This window comes from Oryzias latipes, chromosome 1 (assembly GCF_002234675.1).
Source record: "Oryzias latipes chromosome 1, ASM223467v1".
NCBI lineage: Eukaryota > Metazoa > Chordata > Actinopteri > Beloniformes > Adrianichthyidae > Oryzias > Oryzias latipes.
Genome location: NC_019859.2, coordinates 28,585,595 through 28,606,944, shown reverse-complemented (window position 1 = coordinate 28,606,944; position 21,350 = coordinate 28,585,595). Strand labels below are relative to the sequence as shown.

Here is a 21,350-nt window from a genome sequence, read left to right as displayed (position 1 = left end):
GAATACACTTAAAAGCTCAAAAAATGATTTTGCATGGTGTAGGCTTTTTAAGACTCCCTTTGTCAGATGCAGCAGAGCAGCTCAGACCAAACCTCCTCTTTTTTTTTACAGTTACCTTTTCTTCATTTTGGGTTTGACAGAAAAAGTTTAAAAAAAAGGGAGGTTTGAAAGAGTTGATGTTGAGAAAAGCTCCCGTTTGTCTCATCTGCCCTAAGAATCTTATGGTTTGATTTATTATTGTTAGAACATTCAAAAGTTTTTTTTGCTGTTTGTGTTTTGCTGTGGGGATTTAATCCTTTCTATTCAATATTTTCAGCAGAGGCGATCTGAAGGCCAATAAAGAGGAAACAGAAAATAATTTGTCATCATTTAAGTAGAAATTAATATATTTTTATCCTGTCAGGAGTGTAGTCCTTCTCTCAAGTTACTTTTGTTTTTTTTTAAACTTTTTTTTGTTTTCCTGTTTAGGACTTTTCCCACTACAACTCATGTTTCCCCAGCCACACCTGTCTGTCACAAATTACCCAGAAATCCTTGCTGTGGCTGGGACTCATCTCTGTAGAGGCTTCAGTTTCACGCTTATGTTGATGTCCTACCTGTAAGCTTGGGCGGGGTACAGACTGAGCATGCTCAGGAAAACCCTCACATGCTCATCTGTAAAGATGAATCTCCTGTAATCTGCAAAAGTTCAGGTTTCTTCTTCTACTTCGTTTCTGTGTTTATTTCCGGACCATCACGTCCAAAGAAAAGGTCTAAAGGATTTTCTAAACAGTCTGATAACCGGATTTTGAGGATGAAAACAAGTAATTTCAGTACAAAGAAATGAAAAACATCTAGATCATTTCTGACAATAGGATGGAGGCGGAGATGAAAATCAATCATGTCTGGAGGTGAAGGCGGAGCCGCGGGCAGGAGAAGAGAACAATTGTCACTGAAAGAAGTCAAAAGAATCAAAGGAGAACAAAAACCTCCAACAACTGGAAAGTGAAACCCAGAAATGTCAAAGTCTGAAAAGAAACTGCAGCATCAGTAACCTAAAGAGAATCAAGAGTAAACTGAACCGCAGTAAAATGAGAGAAGCAGAAACAAAACCCAAAGAACAGGACAAGATGAACACAACAGCTAAACACGAGTAAAAAAAACAAAACAAGCAAAGACACAATCCTGATAGTTTATCTTTAACCCTTGTGCCATCTTAGATGACCCCACCCTTCCATTGACGTGTTCTCCCTACCATGACAAAGGTGGATAAAGGTGGAAAGATTTCATGTAATCCATGGACACCAGTGAAGATCACAAATCATTGAAGAAAAAAGGTTCAGTGCACTGTCTAGTGGGTCTAGATGACCCAACTCCCAATGTTAAAGTGCTTAGGATAGCACAAGGGTTGCAGATCCTTTTTAGACTTTGATTTAATCAGGAAAGATTAAAAAACCGATGCTAAATGGAGTCTGGGCCAAAACAACAAAGAGAAATCAGATTCATCCAGTTACCTTCAAAGGAGCGACACCTTATTGATTTAAACTGAAAAACTAAAGCTGAGATCCATCCATCCATCCATCCATCCATCCATCCATCCATCCATCCATCCATCCATCCATCCATCCATCCATCCATCCATCCATCCATCCATCCATCCATCCATCCATCCATCCATCCACACTAATAGCCTTTGAGAAATCCATAACTATTAGTTCATGAGAGCGGCACAGATTGGTGCGAGATCCCTGCTGCTCTGACCATAAATTTGGAAAAGCTAAAACATCCTCCAGAAATCTGCAGCAATTAAAGTTCAGTTCTCCAAAGTTTATTTGCAGAAATCTCTCAGGAATGTGATTGGCAATGAACTATTACAGAACTTCTATTTATTCCATTACACTTACAGTGAATGCTTTCTCAAAACATGTTTTAACATCTCAGCTGAGCTGCTTGCAAACAGAAATCATTGGTAAATTGTTTGAAATTTGTCAATTAGACAAAGACTGGCTGTTTTCCACAGGTCTCATGAGTGCAGGCGCTCAAAGCAACACAACTTTATTTGAGATAAATTCCTCCAGACAATAACTAAAGTGCTAAAGTGCTTGTCTGCAAACCTGTGCATTGTTGCAGCTCATCAGAATGGTCTGCTTGGTTACATTTGAAGTCTGCATCTTTTTGTGCACAGTCTAACACTTCCATGCCCTTATTTGGTCATTTGAAGCTAAACAGGAACAAGATTTGCTACGACAAGACTTAAAACAGGCTTACAAAAAAATTGGACATTTTCTGCTCCTAAAAAATGTAATCAATGTAATTCTAGGAAAAAAATGTGTGCAGAGGCTTATATACTTCTGAGCCAGTTTCTTTAAAAAAATAGTTTTTCCTTTTTTGGTTTGGAGCTGCTGTCAGCGACACTAAAAAAGACAAAGCCATACATTTCGCCGTCTCTGGTTAGTGGCCGTCCCATTAGCCGGTTTTAAGTGTGCAGCCATTTGGTTATTTGCCCTGCGGTCATCTCTTTATCAGCGGTGCAGTTAGCAGACGTCCAGTTAGCGGTGGTGCAGTTATCTGTTGTCTGGTCAGCTGTCCACTGTTTATTGGCTTTCCAGCCTGCAACCGTCTCGTCAGCAGTCGTCCGGTTCGTGGTCATCGGGTTAGCTGTCACTAAGTTAGCAGCCGTGTCGTTAACAACTCTTCAGTCAGCGACCACTCGGTTAGCAATATATAGGCTATCTGTGCTCATGCCAGTTTTCTCCTATGGTTGGACGCCCAGTTAGCTGCCATCCTGTCATCGGTCAACCATTTATCGTCTTTAGCAGCTGTCCAATCAGCAGTTGTCTTGTCATCTGTCTTCCGTTTATAGGGCTTCCCCTCAGCAACTGTCTCTTCAGCAGTTATCCAGTTAGCTTTTGCTGAGTTTTCGCATCGCAATTGTCCAGTTAACGGTCATCCAATTGCTAGTCGTCTGATCACCAGTTGTCCATTTATTGGCTGTTTTGCTAGTGACGGTTAGGTTATCATCTGTCCTGTTGGCAACCATCTAATCATTGGTTGATTAACAATCCTTAGGTTTGGAGTCATCAGGTTATCAGCCGTCTGGTCTCCGGTCATCTGCGCAGTTAGCAGCTGTGTGGTCAGTGGTTTTCCGGTTAGCAGCCATCCCATTATTGGCCATCTGGTCAGTGATTCTCTGGTTAGTGGTTGTTAGCAGCCATACTTAGTAGCAACCAATTGGTTGTTGGCCATTCACTTATTAGTTATCTAGTCAGAAACCATCTGGTTGGCGACTGTCAGATCAACAACTGTTAGGTAAGCTGTTCTCCTGTCAGTCACCAGCTGGTTTGTGGTCATCAGGTTAGCTTAGCAGTCGTCCAGTTATCGGGTATCGAGTCTTTAACTATCCAGTCACCATCTTGTTGGTGGCCAACACCCGGTGGTCGTCTGGTTAGCAGTTGTCCAATTTTTGACCAGTTAGTTGACAGTCCCATCAGCAGCCATCTGGTCATCAATGATGAGCCGTCATTTATCGGCCTTCCGGTCATTTGTTATCTGGTTAACAGCAGTCTGGTGACCTGGCTCCTAATTTGTGTATATACATGAGCACACACACACACTTTGCTGGTCTGCCCACAGATTTTTAGATCGTGCTGACCCCCCCAGGACCCCCATGCTCACTGGTCCCTGAATGGACCCCCTCACAGATGAAATGGTTCAATCCAAAGTTGGTCAGTTTTTCATAGCACTGTCCAGCTGATAGAGATCACAAACACTAGCGGGGGGATGGGGGATTCCTTTGTGAACCATAAATCCTTTTAGAGTGGAGAGACCCTCCCACTTCTGAGCCAAGGTGGAGTGGGGCGTGATGTACAGGAAGGCTGGGTCAGAAGTTGCTAAAGAGCTCCTGTTTCTTGCTCCAGTCCATGGGGGGGGCCCTCCTCCTTTGGCGAGTGGCGAGGACTTTCCGCTTGGCCTCAGCAGCTGTGGGACTCAAGGACAGGCCGCTGTCTATGAAGGGGTCTGAGACCCGCCGGTCGTCATCCTGTGGAACCTGTGACACAAAAACAGTAGCATTAAGCCCCCCATCATCACAGCTAACCCCCCCTGAAGATCATTACACACCTGGAAGCTCATTTCTGAGCTGCTGATCTCTGATTGGGTGGTGGAACTTCTGGAGGAGTGGGATGCTGAGCTCCCATTGGCTCTAGATTTTGGTGACAAATTTGTGAAGGGGGCGTCAGCCAGAGTAACGTTTATGATCAAAGCTTCACTGTTGGGGAGGTAAGAGGTGGCAGCAGGGAGGTGGAACGCGTCATTCCCTGGTCTCTCATCCACGTAGACTTCTGCAGGGACACAAATGAGTCACAGGTGAGGACAGGGTCCCCCGCACAGAGACTCCTCCAAGATCATTTAGAGATTCTTACATCCAGAAAAAGATGAATTCAAAAGAAAAATTCAAAAAATGTTCTGTGGTCTGATCCCAGACGCAGAGCCAAAATCATCTGCAGGAACATTCTGGTTCTCCGTACAGATTTAGTTTTAGAGTTTTTTCTTCAGGATTTGAATATAGACGTTGGGTCACCCTCTTATTTTGCTAGTTCGCAAACTAAATCTGTCTCTGTGAGAAAAACTATCAAAAAGCATTTCCTTAAACTGGAATTATTTAGCGATTGCAGTGCTTTCTTTTTCCGGCAGGACAGACACTGCAACATCTTCTTAATTAGAATGTATGACCTGTGATGTGTTTCCCCGTTGGAGTGATCTGCAGTCTGTGAAAGAGCTCATCTGTCTCCTGGTCAACCACCAGGAGGCGCACTTCATTCCCTCTGGATTTGATGAGCTCCACCACCTCCGAGTGCCTCAGCCCCCCGATGTTAACGCCGTTTACCTGAAACAGGGAGAAACAGATCAGAGGAAAGAGAATTTGAATCACAGACAAGATGAGCAGCACCAGGAAATAAAATCTACAGCTTTGCATGAACTCTCTTCCTGCACACCTTCGCCTGTTCCGCAAATGCAAACTCATAGTGAATGTCAAAGGGAAAAGGAAAGTACACCCTTATGCACTTCAAGGTTTCAGCTGTCAGGGCACAATAAACCACATCAGGTCTTCGTCAGACCTGCAGCTGCTCATGAGACAGTCTGGAAAACTGGACAAGCTTTCCTCTTTATATTTGTGGGACTTTCTTTGACAAGGATGCTGGCTCTTCCTCCTTCCTCAATGCAGAATCTCTGAATCAAACCTGTATAATCTTCAGATTTATTCACCAACCAAAAGACAAAAATTATTTTTTTGAGATGAAGTCTGTCTCAGTGATGGGGATCTGATGGAGTCTCATTTCAGTGCATTTGAGTAAAAGCTGGATAAACGTTCAGATTCAGTTTTTGCAGGAAATGTTCTGTTCACATCTCATGACTGATGTGAAGAAGGCAGCCAGTGCCAATGTGGATGCCCGGCATGTCCGTCCATACGCTGCAGCGTGCACAGCACTTGTGCATGCCGTCTTTTGGACTGTGGGGGCTTCAACCCACAAAGCTCAGGGCTAATTATCCAACATGGACCTGGTTGTTGTGGATCCATGAACAGGAGCTCATATTATCAGAAACTGGGGATGGGGTTCTGAGGTCTAACTAGTAAGGAACCGGTTCGCTGAGATCCTAGACAGATTGGATTCATCACTAAATCACGGTTAAAGACCTACTCTGATGAAAATTGTGTTTTTATTATTTTCTTGTGGCATTTTCTGATGATGACGAAAATGCTTCAACCCACCCGTCATCTGATGATGACGAATCTAGCCACAGGGGTTGCAAGCCAGTAACTTCTGTGCCGGTCCCAAGCCCGGATAAATAGAGAGGGTTGCGTCAGGAAGGGCATCCGGCGTAAAAATTGCCAAAATAACCATGCGAATCATCCACAACACTTTAGACATACCGGATCGGTCGAGGCCCGGGTTAACAACGACCGCCACCGATGCTGTTAACCTACAGGGTGTCGGTGGAAATTTGACTACTGTTGGTCGAAGAAAGAGGGGAGGCAGAAGGGTCCGTTGCCAGAGAGAGAAGGGAAAAGGCAGGAACATAGGTTTGAGAATAGGGACTCTTATGTCTCTTATGTCTCTTACAATGACAGGGAAAGGCAGAGAGCTGGCAGACATGATGGAGAGAAGGAAGGTAGATGTACTGTGTGTGCAGGAGACAAGGTGGAAGGGCAGCAAGGCACGTAGTATTGGAGGAGGATACAAACTTTTCTATCATGGTGTTGATAGGAAGAGAAACGGGGTAGGTGTGATTCTGAAGGGGGAGTTTGTAAACAGTGTTCTAGAGGTGAAAAGAGTCTCAGACAGGATGATGAGCCTAAAGTTAGAAATTGAAGGGGTGATGGTGAATGTAGTCAGTGGGTATGCGCCACAGGTTGGCTGTGAGTTAGAAGTGAAGGAGAGATTCTGGAGTGAGTTGGATGAGGTCATAGAGAGTTTTCCCAGAGGAGAGAGAGTTGTTATTGGAGCAGACTTTAATGGGCATGTTGGTGAGGGCAACAGAGGTGATGAGGAGGTGATGGGCAGGTTTGGTGTGAAGGAAAGGAATCTGGAGGGACAGATGGTGGTGGACTTTGCGAAGAGGATGGAAATGGCTGTAGTCAACACTTACTTCCAGAAGAGAGAGGAACATAGAGTGACATACAGAAGTGGAGGTAGGAGTACTCAGGTGGACTACATCCTATGTAGACAAGGTCATTTGAGAGAGGTTAATGACTGCAAAGTGGTGGTAGGAGAGAGTGTAGCCAGACAGCACCGCATGGTGGTGTGTAAGATGACTCTGGAGGTCAGGAAGAAGAAGATAGGGAAAACAGAAAAGAAGACCAAGTGGTGGAAGCTACAGAATGAAGAAACTTGTGAGGAATTTAGGCAGAAGTTGAGGCAGGTCCTGGGTGGTCAGGATGAACTTCCAGATGACTGGGAAACTACAGCAGAGATTATCAGGGAAACAGGTAGGAAGGTGCTAGGTGTGTCATCTGGAAAGAGGAAAGACGGTAAAGAGACTTGGTGGTGGAATGAGGAAGTACAGGAATGCGTCCAGAGGAAGAGGTTGGCTAAAAGGAAGTGGGATGTAGAAAAGACTGAGGAAGGTAGACAGGAGTACAAGGAAGCACAGCGTAGAGTGAAGAGAGAGGTGGCAAAGGCCAAACAGAAAGCTTACGATGAGCTATATGACAGGTTAGACACAAAGGAAGGAGAGAAGGACTTGTACAGGCTAGCCAGACAGAGAGACAGAGATGGGAAGGACGTGCAACAGATAAGGGTGATTAAGGACAGAGATGGAAAGGTGCTAACAACCCAAGAGAGTGTACAGAAAAGATGGAAGGAGTATTTTGAGGAGCTGATGAACGTGGAAAATGACAGGGAAAGAAGGGAGGAAGATGTGGTTGTTGTGGAGCAGGAAGTAGCAGAGATTGGAAAGGATGAGGTTAGGAAGGCTCTGAAAAGGATGAAGAGCGGAAAGGCCGTTGGTCCTGATGACGTACCTGTGGAGGTATGGAAGTGCTTAGGAGAGACAGCAGTGGAATTTCTAACAAGGTTGTTCAATAGGATTCTAGAGAGTGAGAAGATGCCTGAGGAATGGAGGAGAAGCGTTCTGGTCCCGATCTTTAAAAACAAGGGTGACATGCAGAACTGCAGCAACTATAGAGGAATAAAGTTGATGAGCCACACAATGAAGCTGTGGGAAAGAGTAGTGGAAGCCAGGCTTAGGAAGAAGGTGGAGATTTGTGAGCAGCAGTATGGTTTCATGCCCCGTAAGAGCACCACTGATGCCATTTTTGCTTTGAGAATGTTGATGGAAAAGTACAGAGAAGGTCAGAAGGAGCTGCATTGTGTGTTCGTAGATTTAGAGAAGGCGTATGACAGGGTGCCAAGGGAGGAGCTGTGGTACTGTATGAGGTCGTCTGGAGTGGCAGAGAAGTATGCCAGAGTAGTTCAGGACATGTATGAGAGAAGTATGACGGTGGTGAGATGTGCTGTAGGTCAGACAGAGGAGTTCAAGGTGGAGGTGGGACTACACCAAGGATCAGCTTTGAGTCCTTTTTTGTTTGCTATGCTGATGGACAGGCTGACAGACGATATAAGACTGGAATCTCCCTGGACAATGATGTTTGCGGATGACATTGTAATTTGCAGTGAGAGTAGAGAGCAGGTGGAGGAACAGCTAGAGAGGTGGAGGTTTGCTCTGGAAAGAAGAGGTATGAAGGTCAGTCGTAGTAAGACAGAATACATGTGTCTGAACGAGAGGGATCAAGGTAGAAGCGTTAGGTTACAGGGGACTGAGGTGAAGAAGGTGCAGGAGTTTAAGTACTTGGGGTCAACAGTTCAGTGTGATGGGGATTGTGGAAAAGAGGTGAAGAGGCGAGTGCAGGCAGGTTGGAGCGGTTGGAGGAAAGTGTCAGGAGTGTTGTGTGACAGAAGAGTGCCAGCAAGACTCAAAGGAAAGGTGTACAAGACAGTGGTGAAACCAGCTCTGCTCTATGGGTTAGAGACGGTAGCAGTGAGACAGAGACAAGAGGCTGAGATGGAGGTAGCAGAGATGAAGATGTTGAGGTTCTCCTTAGGAGTGACCAGGTTAGACAGGATAAGGAACGAGTACATCAGAGGGACGGCTCATGTTGCCTGTGTTAGCGACAAAGTCAGAGAAGCCAGACTGAGATGGTTTGGACATGTTCAGAGGAGGGATAGTGGATATATTGGTAGAAGGATGTTGGAGATGGAGCTGCCTGGCCGGAGGGCAAGAGGACGGCCAAAGAGGAGATATATGGATGTCTTAACAGAGGACATGAAGTTGGCTAACGTTAGGGTAGAAGATGTTCATGATAGAGTGAGGTGGAAAAGGATGATTCGCTGTGGCGACCCCTGATGGGAAAAGCCGAAAGAGAAAGAAGAAGATTTTCTGATGATGACGGACATTTAGCTTAACTAAAATTAAAACTGTATTTCTGAGTGTTTCTTTATTCAAATCATTGAGTCAGGAGCAGACAAAAAAGTTCTGTTTGAAAAAGCTTGTAGGTGTGACTTAGAAGCTGCTACAGCAGGCCAAAACCTCCCTGCTCTGTTCCATTCTGATGCATCCACTTGTAGACAAATAGATCCATGTACGTCTTTATTGGCAGCTCGCATGTACGGCTGGATAGCTCCAATATTGCTAGCCATTTTTGTAGCACAGTTGCGAAGGGCTGTAACAGAACTTGAGAGCTGTGACGTGAGCGGCTTGTCCCCAAAGTGGGGAAGGCTCACGCCCACAACTCGGAGGTCAATTTCTCATGACCTTTGCAGGAACTATGTCCTAGAAAAGGACACTTAATTAAAGTGGGACTTTAAATACGTGCTTCTCTCTTCAAGCAGGCACACAAATGTCCTGGAAAGAGACTCACACTAACCTCCACTATTTTGTCTCCAGGCCGGACGCCTGCCCTCTCAGCGGGGGAGTTGGGGTCCACCGTGCGCACAAACTGTCCAGTCTTCTTCTTATCGCTGTGCAAGTTAAAGCCGTATCCTTCCTCCCCCCGCAGCAGGTGACACAGACGCGGCAAGAGCTCCAACTCTGGCTCCGGGGACGGCTCGTCCTGCAGCTTCCCAAGGAGACAAGCCCAGGCAAATATTAGTTTCCAGAAGTTCTACATGCCAGGAGACCAGAAACTGAAGCAGACAAAACAGCAAAGTATGTGTGTGGGGGGTGGCAGAAGTGGGGTCTACAATACAAACAGGATTAATGACAGCAAACTTCTGAGCTACACAAATGTCACACTTTATTTCTTAAGAAGTTAGATTACAGCAGCTTTCTTGAGTAACCTGGTACCTTAAGTTAACCAGAAAACTGGTTTCCAACTGCGACAGTCCGGGGGGTGGGGGATGGGGAGTCAGCTGGATGAACTGTTTAATGTCCCCGCCCCTAATAAATACTTATTTTGCCTTCACATTTGGTGCTCTTAGAAAAGAACCAAACACTAAGGAGGAATGTCAGAGGAAACCAGCTCTGGATGAGACGAGAACAAATCTGGATTAGACCTGAACCAGACCTGGTTCAGACTAGGACCAGATGTTCGTAATGTTTTTACACATTGTAGACATTTTTACTGCATGTTCTATCATATTTGATACACACATCTCTGAGAACTCGATCTCATTAGAATGATTAAAACTTGCCTTAAAAACCCATTGGATAAAATTTGGTCCATGTTTTCTGCCCTGTAGTGTATTATTTCATCAGAGGCAGTAGAAGGGCATTTCCTGCTCATTTCAAAATGGCTGCCTCCATTTATTCTCTTTTAACAGGATGATTTGGCTAGTTTTTGAAACTTTATGGTGAGAACTACTAATCTATTGTCATTACATTTTTTAAAACGACTTCTTGCTATGTTAAACGAATAAAACATTTGTTAATAATGAGTTCTTTATAACACAGTTACACCATGTTAAAAATGTGAAGATCAAATTTGAAACAGTGAATAAATAAGATGCTTTTTTTCCTGAACACTCATGTCAGTATTTTTGCAACCGAGCATCAGAATGAGGGAGAAAGATGACTTAAGTGAATTTGAACATGGGATGGTTGTTGGCGCCAGGTCTGAATATTTAAGAAACTGCTGATCTGCTAGGATTTTCACCCACAACTATCTCTTGGGTTTATAGAGAAAGGTCCAAAAAAGAGAAAATATCTAGTGAGCGGCAGTTCTGTGGGTGGAAATGCGTTGTTGATGCCAGAGGTCAGAGGAGAACAACCAGACTGGTTCCAGTTGATAGAAAGGCAACAGGAACTCAAAGAACCACTGGTTTGCAGAAGAGCATCTCTGAATGTAAAACATGTCCAACCTTGATGCAGATGGGCTACAGCAGCAGAAGAAAACACCAGGTGCCACTCCTGTCAGCTAGGAACAGGAAACTGAGGCTATAATTCACACAGGCTCACCAAAACTGGACAATAGAAGAATTGAAAAATGTTGTGTGGTCTGATGAGTCTCCATTTCTGCTGCGACCTTCCAATTGGTAGGGTCAGAATTTGTATCAAAAACATGAAAGCATGGATCCATCCTGCCTAGTGGTTCAGGCTGCTGGTGAAGGTGCGATGTGTGGGGGGTATATTTCTTGCACACTTTGGACACCTTACTAACTGCGTATGGTTCCAACACCACAGTCTACCTGAGTATTGTTGCTGACCATGTCCATCCCTTTATGACCACAGTGTTTTATCTTCTGATGGTTACTTCCAGCAGGAGAACCCGCCATGTCATAAAGCTGGAATCATCTCAGACTGGTTTCTTGAACATGACAATGAGTTCACCGGATTCAAATGGCCTCCACAGTCACCAGATCTCAACCCAATAGATCACCTTTGGGATGTGGTGGAACGGGAGATTGGCATCATGGATGCGCAGATGACATCTCTGCAGTAACTGTGTGACGCCGTCATGTCAGTATGGCCCAAGCTCTCTGAGGAATGTTTCCAGTACCTTGTTGAATCTCTGCCACCAAGGATTAAGGCAGTTCTGAAGGCAAGAGGGGGTCTAACCCAATACTAGGAAGGTGTGCCAAATAGAGTGGCTGGTGGGTGTAAAGCACACTGAAAATACAGAAGATGAGGCAGGCAGTAGCTCTGTCTCTTCTTCTGAAGAGGGTGCACGTGAACTCATGTTTGTTCTTCTGTGGTTGCTAATAAAGTTCAAAAGGAGTACATTATTTTATGCTTTGCTCTAACTGACTGCAAACATGGTGGATGTGATATCATTGAACAGTCTGTATCAGTTAGCCTTTCAATCACAATGTGAAGTAATAAATAATAGAGGACTAATGCTGGACCAGAACATCTTCATTCAAACTAAGAGAATTTTAAACTAAAAGAAGATTTGTAGAGCTTTTACGCCAAAGTCACAGAGATTCTTCCCCGTGTGGATTTCATTTACAAGTAAATGTTAGACCGGTGTGCAGGTTCTGTGTGCGGTAGTGTGTGTGAGAGAGCGTATTTCCTCCATGGTGCTGTGTCTATGTTTATCTGTGTGTAACATTCCCCTTGGTGTGTTGTGCAGTCACACTGAACCGCTATACATTTTAAATTCTTCCCTGGCCCCATATGAACCTGCTATGCTTATAAAACTAAGTGATCTGTGCATCACTCTGGTGTTCTGCTGTAGGTTGTGTGGCAGCGGGAAGCTTTTATCAGTTCAGGTGATTATGGAGGACACAGCTTTGAATACATCATGATGTGGAGATCTTCCTGCCCAGTGCTTCCTTCAGTGAAGCAGAGAACATCCTTATGTGACGAGTGCAGGAGGAGCTGTGGTCATGACCCCTGAATGACAGACTTAGCGCCTCTGAGGACACGCTCAAGCACGTTTGCTATCTCAGATGAAGCCACAGCGGGGTTTCTGACCTGGAATCTGCTGATCTGTCTGAGCAGATGAAGGATTACCTGATCACTTCTGCTAAACCACTGGGTTAAGCCAGTGTCACAGCATCACACCTTAAAATGGCAAACACATGTAGGGGACAATGGCTTGTCTTTAAGAAACTGGAGACCAGACCTGGACTCCTGAAAAGACTTCACTTCAGGAACTGCTGATCTTTTCATCCTTTGAAACAAAAGTGCCTCTGGGTTAAAATAACCAGAGGAATGAAAAGAAACTGACCACAACATTTTCAAATATGAAAGACTGCAAACCAACGTGGACACAAGAAGAAATCGCACATCCACAGTTCCAACCTCCGATGAACTAGAGACCACAAACCTCTCAATTAGCGGGACTTTAGGACTTCTGCTGTAAAGCTCTGTGAACACATGACTGACCAGAATGAGCTGAGTTATCTTTGGTCAGAACCCCACGCTGTAGTCAAGCACAGTGGAGGAGGGGGTCCTGGTTGGAGCGCAGGTTAACAGAGAGTCCATCTGCCTGACAGGAACTGCCGAAGCCACGAGATGTAAACACCTGACCCATCTCTGAGGTGGATCATTGGAATTTTTAAACAGTTTTGATACTTTCTTTACATCAAAAAAATCTGTTGAATTCAATTGTTTTTTTCTTTATTAAGTGTAATAAGACTAGGAAACTTCCAGGTTTGGAGAAGAAGATGCTGACCTCCTCTTACCCCATGACCTCTCCTCATGGTGGAGCTAACACACCTGCTGGCTCCTCAAACTAAACAAAGTCCTTCTTTCCTACTGAAGTCAGATGAGTCAGCAGAAACGTCAGTTCCGTTCCAGCTCCTCTCTAATCTCCTGTTTTGGTTCCGCTCTCATGGGAAGAGGATATAAGGGCTCCTTCAGGTTCATGAAGACCTCAGTTCAGCCGGCAACGACAGCTTGTCTTCATGCGTGAACGTCTGTGTGCACAGACGTGTCTTCAATGTTTTTTATTCACAGCTCACAAACATCCATGAATGTGGAAGACCAAACTGGAGGTGTGTGTTTATTAAAAAGAAGAGGGAGGTGACATAAGAGGGCTGATGGAGAGGAAGTAGGGGGTACTTGGTTGCATCACTGCTGCATGGGGGCATCTGCTGCCAAAATAATATTATGCAGTAAAGGATCGGCGTTTGTGTTTATATGTTCACATGAAGCAGGTGAGGGGATGGATCATCTGGATTTTACCAGCTGACTCTCAACCTGGGGGGGGGGGGCACCTGTCCTGACACCTGCGTGAAGGCTTTATGCTGATAAACTTCTTGGAATTAGTAACTGGTGTTTACTCTGCCTTCAGCAAACATGCATGTCTGACGTGAGCGGCTTGTCCGGCTCATCCAGATCTGCTCTGTTTGGACTCCAAATAAAGTCCTGCCAGTCAAAACGCGCTCAGTTCTGGAGAACATGAGTCTGTCACAGACACAGCAGAACTGACTTCCTATGACATGAAATGGTGTCTGGTAAATGGCATCTTATACTAGTAAAGCGCTTTACTACCTTCCTCGAAGGCCCAAAGTGCTTTACAGGCTCATGCACCCACTGATGGCGACTCTGCTGCCAAACACTGGCACCAACCTATATCACCAGAGGCAAAGTGGGGTTCAGTGTCTTGCTCAAGAACACTTGGACACATGGCAGGAATCAAAACTGCAATTTTCTGATGAGAGGTCGACCGCCCTGCCACTGCACCATGACCGAAGTTTGACATTTAAACTCAATTCAGGCCAAAATCTCTCAGAGGCTTGAACTTCAAATCTACTGACTACAGCCTCATGTGGTGACCGCTGAACCACAGCCCAACATGGAAGGACAAGGAAGAACACAATATCAGTCTGGTGAATTTCTGTTCACACAGCTGAGAGCAAATGTTCTCCATCGACCATCTGCAGGGGCTATCAGCTTTAACACACACACATGTGCACACACACACATACACATGAACACACACACTCACACACACACACACACACAGGAACACACACATCCATCAACACCAACACACAAAATAGACAAACACAAACATGAATGCACTTAAACCCAAATGAACATACATGTACACACAACAACACACACACAAAAGTCATGAAGATGCCCAAACACACATACAAAAGGACATGAACACACACAAACACACAAGAGGACATGAACAAACACACACAATAACAAATGTACATACACCCACTTACAAACACACACGAACACACATGTGAACGTGCATGCACAGGCATGCAGACAGACACAAGTAAACGCTCTTGAACGTACACACACACAAACACACATGTAGAATAAGTCATGGGGGGTGAAATAAACAGGTTAATCTTCACAGATGCTTCTCTCCCTGTCAGGTGGGACAGGTGTGATCAGTGGGAGCAAGCGGTGCCCAATCCAGATTAAGGTTGAGATCAGGCCTCTTCCTCTTCCTCCTCCTCCTCTTCATCTAAGTGAGTCTTACCTCCGTGTCCGTTCCTGATCCCGCCTGCTCGGTTCTCTGCACCTCCCCCTGTGGGGTCCTGGGAGGGGGGGACTCTGCAGCCAGGAAGCGAAAGTGTTTGTTGTCCAGCTTTAGAGTCAGGGGGGAGTTCTCTCTGGGTATGGGTGACCCACAGGGGGTGGGAGAGGGGCGCGGGGACAGAGTCCCCATCTCGATGGCCAGGTCCTCGGTGCAGGCGCGGTCCTGGCTGCGGAGGTACTCGTCTGTTTCTCGGTCCACCACCAGCAGCCGCGTGCGGTGGGCCACCTCGCAGATCCGGGTCACCACCTGCAGACACCGGGGGGAGGTTGTCGGTGAGAGCGTAACATGATGGAGTCTTAGTAATGACAAAGACATTCCATTATCATTACTGACCCATTTATGCCCCCTCCCCCTCCCCAGGGAGAATAAAGCTGTGGAACAGGTAACCCGGTTGGGGTTCGTGCGGCGACAGTGAATTAATTGCCTCTTACCTGCTGATGAGATTCGTTCTCCACGTTCACCCCGTTAACCTCCACGAGCCGGTCTCCCACGCGGACCCCAGCCAGGTCTGCGGAGGAGCCGGGCTCCACATTGCGGATGAACTGCCCGCCTCGGTTCCGCTCGCCGTGCAGGTGGAAGCCGTACCCCCGCTCCCCCCTCACCAAAAAGCACAGTCTGGGTCTAAGTTCGGTGTCCATCCCGGGGGACCAAAGCGCCTCCGCGGAACCAACAGCTGGAAAGTCTGCGCTTAATCCAGAGTGCGTGCGCGCTCCAGACGCACAGATCATCATCGCGCGCTGCTTTTCATGATGATCCACCAAAATTCCGCGAAGAAAACAGGAAGACAAACAAACATACACCACCAGGAGCGCAGATGTGAGCGCACGCGCTGGTGTGCATGAAAAGCCGGTAAACTTCCGTTTAATCCAAGAGATCAGAGATTAGAGCCGCTTCACTCACGCAAATCACCGGGCGCGCGCTCCTGACCGCGCGCTGAGCGCAGGGAGGCGTTAACGCCAGACCCCGCAGAGGGCGCGTTTATCAACAAACAATCAAGGTTAGTTTTTGTGAAGTGAAACTTTATAAATCAGTCTAAAAGTATGATGGAGATGAATATTCTCACTGACCTTTGAACCCAGTCAAGAATAAATAAATAAATAAAAAGAAAATGTTCAGTTTTGTTTTATTTTGTAAGAAAAAGAACAAAAGACACAAAGAGTTGATTCTAACATGGACGTGAAGGTCCATCAGAGAACACAGCTTCCACAAACACACAAAGGAGAAGATAATAAAAGTGGGTCCAGCAGGTCTGCATCTTTGAGTCCACAGTCTTCTGCTCAGGTCTCATCTTCCTCCTTTATCTGCTGGGGGAGGGAAGCAGGTCTGTAACCTGGATCCTTTTCTGCCCCCTGGTGTTCAGCAGCAGCCTCATTCTCTGGTTCCGTTTTTATCCGGGAAGGGGGGGTTGGCCTGTGTGGTTTCTTTGCAGGTGAGCTTTTGTGGGCGGAGGGACAGCTGTGCTGGTTCAGACACATGGAGCAGAGGGGGCCCACAGGGAGACACATCTGCTGCCCAAAACCCACCAGCAGCCAGTTGATCTGACTCCACAGGTCCCTAAAACACAGACGAGCAGATTTATCCTGCAGCCAACAACTGAACACAAGACTTTGTTAAACCGAGAACCTTCCTCTGTTAAGCTGTGATCACACTAAACGCAATTCGCGCAGCGGAGGCGGCCATTTTTAACGTTAAGTCAACGGTACAGACGCGATCAGAGGTCCTGCGGTGCGAATTGAGCCAGAAATCTTGCTTGTTTGTAGGTGACCAAATACTTATTTTTCACTTTAAATTACAAATAAATTCTTTAAAATTCAGACAAAGTTATTTTCTGGACCCCCCCCCCTTTCCCTCATAATTGAGGTTTACCTATGATGAAAATTACAGGTGTCTCTCATCTTTTTAAGCGGGAGAACTTGCACAATTGGTGGATGACTAAATACTTTTTTGCTGCACTGTAGCTGTTTCGATGTTTATCTCAATAGAAGTCTATGGGATTTTGGGTACTTGGAGCCACCGGGTAAAGTATTCCTAAAGTATTTGCAGGGTTTAGGGACCAGAGACACCCACGAATGCGCAGAATCTGTGAATATGAAGGACCCCACCCCACTCCACCGTGGCTAAAGAATGTTCGTCATCGATGTTTACTCTTCAAAAACCCTTCTGAAACATTACTGATGCTTTGTAAAACATTCATTAACTTCAGTTATAGCGAAACTGGAACAGGTAGAACCAGGTCCTCCTCACTGGTAAATCTGCTTTAGCAGCCGACGGGCTGCCGTCCTCTTCATCTCTGTTCCCCTTCCTCAGAAATTCCCGCAGCATCTCCCTCAGACATAAAAGTCTCATACAATCGGCTTGGGTTGTCCTAGTTTTTGCTATAAACCGGAGGTTTACTTCCTATTTGGAACACGAGGTAGGAGGGGTTACTCAGTCCAGTTTTCATATAGTTAGATGGTTAAAACTAATAGATTTTTTTCAACATGGTTGACATTATTGTCTTGGTTACCGGGGCAACCACTCCTCCAGGGCCCGGCGTGTGTCCTCTGGGGTTTTGGTCGGCTTCCTGACCCAGCCCAGCCTGTTGGAGATCCGATGAACATGAGTGTCCACACCTGCACACAACAACACAGGTGAGCACAGGACTGGCAGCTCACAGAAAAAGGCAGGAGCAGGTTGAGCGCAGATGATCTCTTTTAATCAAATCCACTGACCCCCCCCCCACTCCCACCCCCTTACCAATGCCAGAAACCTGGTTCCAAGCAATGTCCATTGCCAGGTGAGCCATTTTAGGCCCCACCCCTGGGAGGCGGACCAGACCCTCCACATCACTGGGGATGTCTCCGCCAAACTGCTCCTGCAAGATGGCTGACGTCTTCTTCAAGTACTTTACTTTATTCTGGGAAGTGAGGGGGGGGTGCAGGAAAGTCTTTACATTTAGTGAAAGGTGGAATAAAAAGGGGGCGGGGGTCATCTGTGCGTTACCCTCCAGAAGCCGACAGGGTAGATGAGCGTGCCCAGTGTGTGGTCGTCGGTGGCGAGTATGTTCCCTGCAGTGCAGCCATGCGCTCGCAGCTTCTGCATGGCTGCTGCCGTCACCTGGTCCCGGGTCTGACTGGACAGCATGAGCGACACCAGCACCTGGAAACGCCTCACCTGAGAGAGACAGCACGGCTGGTTAAACAGGAGGGCAGACGGGCTAGCCCGGGTTGGGGCTAACACAGCCCTCCATCCCACCCCTGATGTGAGTGGACACCAACATGAGACTTGACAGAAAAAAAAAAACCATCACCTACATGAGCAGGAGCTTTTGTGTCGAAGCATTTTTCTGCCCCCATCTGATCCACCGGCGCATCACGGCGGCTCCTCATCGTACGTATGCACGCCAACTGGTCCTTCCAGTGTGGGGGCTCCCAGGGCTCAGTCTTTACTGCTGCACCCCCAGTGTCGTCATATTCCACTTTAAGCCGTCTCCTCCGGCATCCGTGTGGCGCCAACGCTGAAACTTCTGTCTGCACGGGACCCTCCCCCCCTATCGGGAGGAGACGGGACGCTGAATCCTGACCAGTGACTGTAGGTACAGATGAACATACGTGTGGTCACATGATCTACTGCTTTCATTGCATTTCTTGGCTGGTTATAATGTCCTCGACCTTAAACATGGACGGACTGGATGGATCGTCTTTGATGTCAACCCAAAACATCCTTCTATGACTTCAGCGGCTCCCTTTAGGTGTCTCCACAGTGAATCATCTGTCTCCATTCAATCCTCCTCACCCACACCAACCCCCCTCATGTCCTCCTTCATCCACAAACCTCCACTAGAACTCTCTCCTGGTAGCTCCAACCTCAGCATCCTTTTACCAACATCATCACTGTTCCTCCTCTTAACGCGTCTAAACATCTCAATTGGCTTTCCTGCATTTATCTCCAAAACATCTACCATGATCTGATCCTCTGGATTCTTTCTTGATCCTATCCATCCTGGTCCCTCCCAAAGAGAACTTTAACATCTTCCTCTCTTCTACCTCCAGTTCTGCCTCCTTTCTCTTCCTCAGTCTCTAACCCACAACATGGCTGCTTTAACCACAGTCTTCCACATCCTTCCTTTCATTCTTACTGACACTCTTCAGTCACACTTCTCACCTGCAACCTTCCTCCACCTGTTCCAACCGTCTGCACACGTCTCCACTTCTTCCCAACTTTCTGTTGATCTGAACTGTGAACCCTAAGTAGCTAAAGTGATCCACCTTTTTCACCTCTGCTCCCTCAAACTTCAAAGTTCTACTTGAGTTCCTCTCATTTATACAAACATACGGTCTTTTTGCGGCTGACCTTCAATCCTCTCCTTTTTAAAGCAAACCCCCACCTCTTTATATGTCCATCCACCCGCTCCCTGCTCTCAACACAGATCACAATGTCGTCTGCAAACATAGTCAACGAGTTAGGGGTCAATGTCTTCCTCACTTCATTACAGATCTTTGCTACTTCATGTTCCCAACATCCACCTCTTCTCCTCTGTGCTCCATGTGTCTCTACCTCACCTGTACACATCCACCTCTCCCTCCTTTGTGTCCAACCTGTCATTCAAGTCCTCTTCTGACCTTTTTCTAAGCTACTGATTGAGGTTTGTCAGAGGTGGGAGTAAGTAATACCTTAGTAAAAGCTGCCCTTATGTGTGAATATGGACTGTCTGTCTGCAAAAAATGGGCAAACCTGTAAGGATCACAAGTGGCCCATACGAAATTTTAAGATTGTAGATCACTCTGGAGCAAAAATATCCAAGCACATTTTTTTTTTTACAGATTGCGGGCAACAGGTTGTAGCGAAATCCTGAAATTAGAGAATTAAGCTTCCTTCCCCCTCTTTGGTATTGAGTGCTCACTCTTTCTAAGCCTGCTGAGGTGAGCCGGATTCCCTCTGCAGTGGGAAGCAGCATGAGAGGTTGGCTCTGCCGGGGTTTCTGCTCTGGATCACCTGGTTGTCCAAGAAGGGATCCTTGGTAATGTGGTTGTGAAACCATCATGGAGGACCTCGATCGTCTTCTTCATAACATTCACATCGTCTTCAGAAGCTTCTTTAGATCGACTGCAAAAGATCCTTCCAGCTCACAGCAGGAACTTTGACTTTGGAGAATCAAAGGAATTAACTTATTGAAACTTCTGATTCCCCCTCAAGGACCAATAACAATTGTTTTTACATCGGCTATTCTCGTTTTATTTTTATGAGTACTCTTTAGTTTAATCCCATCTGAGAGCAATCGTTTGTTTCTTGTGTTGGCTTATATCCTCCACAGATGATACGAGTGACGGAATCCTCTGAAGAAGACACCCGATAAAAGCTGGATGTCTCCCGGAGTTTCACAATGTCGGAAAAAAAAGCTCCGTTTTTCTTAATTGTAAGACGTGTTTGCGTGACTCTTTGACAGCTGTCAAAAAGCAATCTGAAAGCAAACACGAGGAACCCTTTGAACCAGGTGGTTGGCATGCAGCTGACCCACCATGCACTGCGGCGGCGGTGCCGTACAGAAAAAGCTCCAGGCAGCAGGTTGAAATCATTAGTTACAATGTAAAAGTTACCGGCTGGAATAATGGAATCCAGCGGGGCTCCGTGCTCCGACATCCGCGCCTCCTTCCCTTCCGCGGGGGCTGTCGAGCCTGCTTGACGGCGGGTCCGTTTGGATTTAAAGGACAGAAAGCAAGCAGAGGCATCATCTTCAGCAGGCTGGCCGCCCCGACGGCCTGAGACGGTCCCACTTCCTGGGAAATACGGGGAATTCATCCCCAAACCTTGGATACCAAACCGGACGAACCTGGAGCCCCTTCGGTTCCGGAGAACCATCGAGCAGAAGTCAGACTCAAATTCGCAGTCCCTGACCCTCACACAGAAAACACAAATTAACTATTGAATAATAATAATAATATATATTTATATTTATAAATTTTATTTTCTGAAAAAGATTTAACATCTTTACTGGAATGTTAAAACTGTTTTGCGTGAATCACATGCGTACACTACACGATGATTAACTTATTACATTAAACAAAACAAATCATTATTTATAAAATATATTACATGAAGAAAAAATACATTCATAAATTAAAAATAAATATATTGGAATTAATGGAAAAACAAGCTTTAGAGAAATGAGGTTTCCCCATGAGCTGCGGTGTTTTGGGCTGTTAAAGACCCACTTGTTCTCAAAAACGAATCCAACTTCAGAGTCAAGCTAGCTAAACGCCTGGTGCAGCCGCTGCTAGCATGTAGTTTAGTCAATGTCTTGAAATTCTCCAACCAGCATTATTTGACGCTTTGGGTCAACACTGGATCTTCTTGCGCTTCAAGAATAATTTTACATTCATTTTGTTGTTCCTAAAAGTTGTCTGCCAGCGAGTGAGTCCCTTAAAAGCAAGTTTTTCCTCGA

At 46.0% G+C, this 21,350-nt stretch overlaps 2 protein-coding genes across 5 annotated transcripts; both read right to left on the bottom strand.

Annotated features, from left to right (window-relative positions):
- Nucleotides 1–1,785: 1,785 nt before the first annotated feature.
- Nucleotides 1,786–15,963, bottom strand: slc9a3r2 (SLC9A3 regulator 2). The gene is made up of 6 exons (XM_011478966.2): nucleotides 15,361–15,963; nucleotides 14,870–15,175; nucleotides 9,404–9,595; nucleotides 4,711–4,864; nucleotides 4,099–4,319; nucleotides 1,786–4,027 (listed from the first exon to the last, which is right to left on the bottom strand). Exons 1-6 carry the CDS (start codon nucleotides 15,658–15,660, stop codon nucleotides 3,860–3,862), a joined length of 1,341 nt encoding a protein of 446 aa, XP_011477268.1. The 5' UTR covers nucleotides 15,661–15,963; the 3' UTR covers nucleotides 1,786–3,859.
- A 72-nt stretch (nucleotides 15,964–16,035) lies between these two features.
- On the bottom strand, nucleotides 16,036–21,343 carry nthl1 (nth like DNA glycosylase 1). 4 transcript variants are annotated; one of them, XM_023959611.1, is made up of 7 exons: nucleotides 21,121–21,343; nucleotides 20,506–20,804; nucleotides 18,223–18,497; nucleotides 17,912–18,082; nucleotides 17,666–17,825; nucleotides 17,436–17,541; nucleotides 16,036–16,483 (listed from the first exon to the last, which is right to left on the bottom strand). In XM_023959611.1, the coding sequence occupies exons 2-7, from the start codon at nucleotides 20,765–20,767 to the stop codon at nucleotides 16,207–16,209; spliced, it is 1,251 nt and encodes a 416-aa protein (XP_023815379.1). In that variant the 5' UTR covers nucleotides 20,768–20,804; nucleotides 21,121–21,343; the 3' UTR covers nucleotides 16,036–16,206. The 4 variants fall into 4 exon arrangements, with proteins under 4 accessions (XP_023815379.1, XP_023815385.1, XP_023815381.1 ...); XM_023959617.1 differs by having other exon boundaries at nucleotides 18,223–18,458; XM_023959613.1 differs by having other exon boundaries at nucleotides 20,506–20,798.
- Between the last annotated feature and the right edge of the window lie 7 nt (nucleotides 21,344–21,350).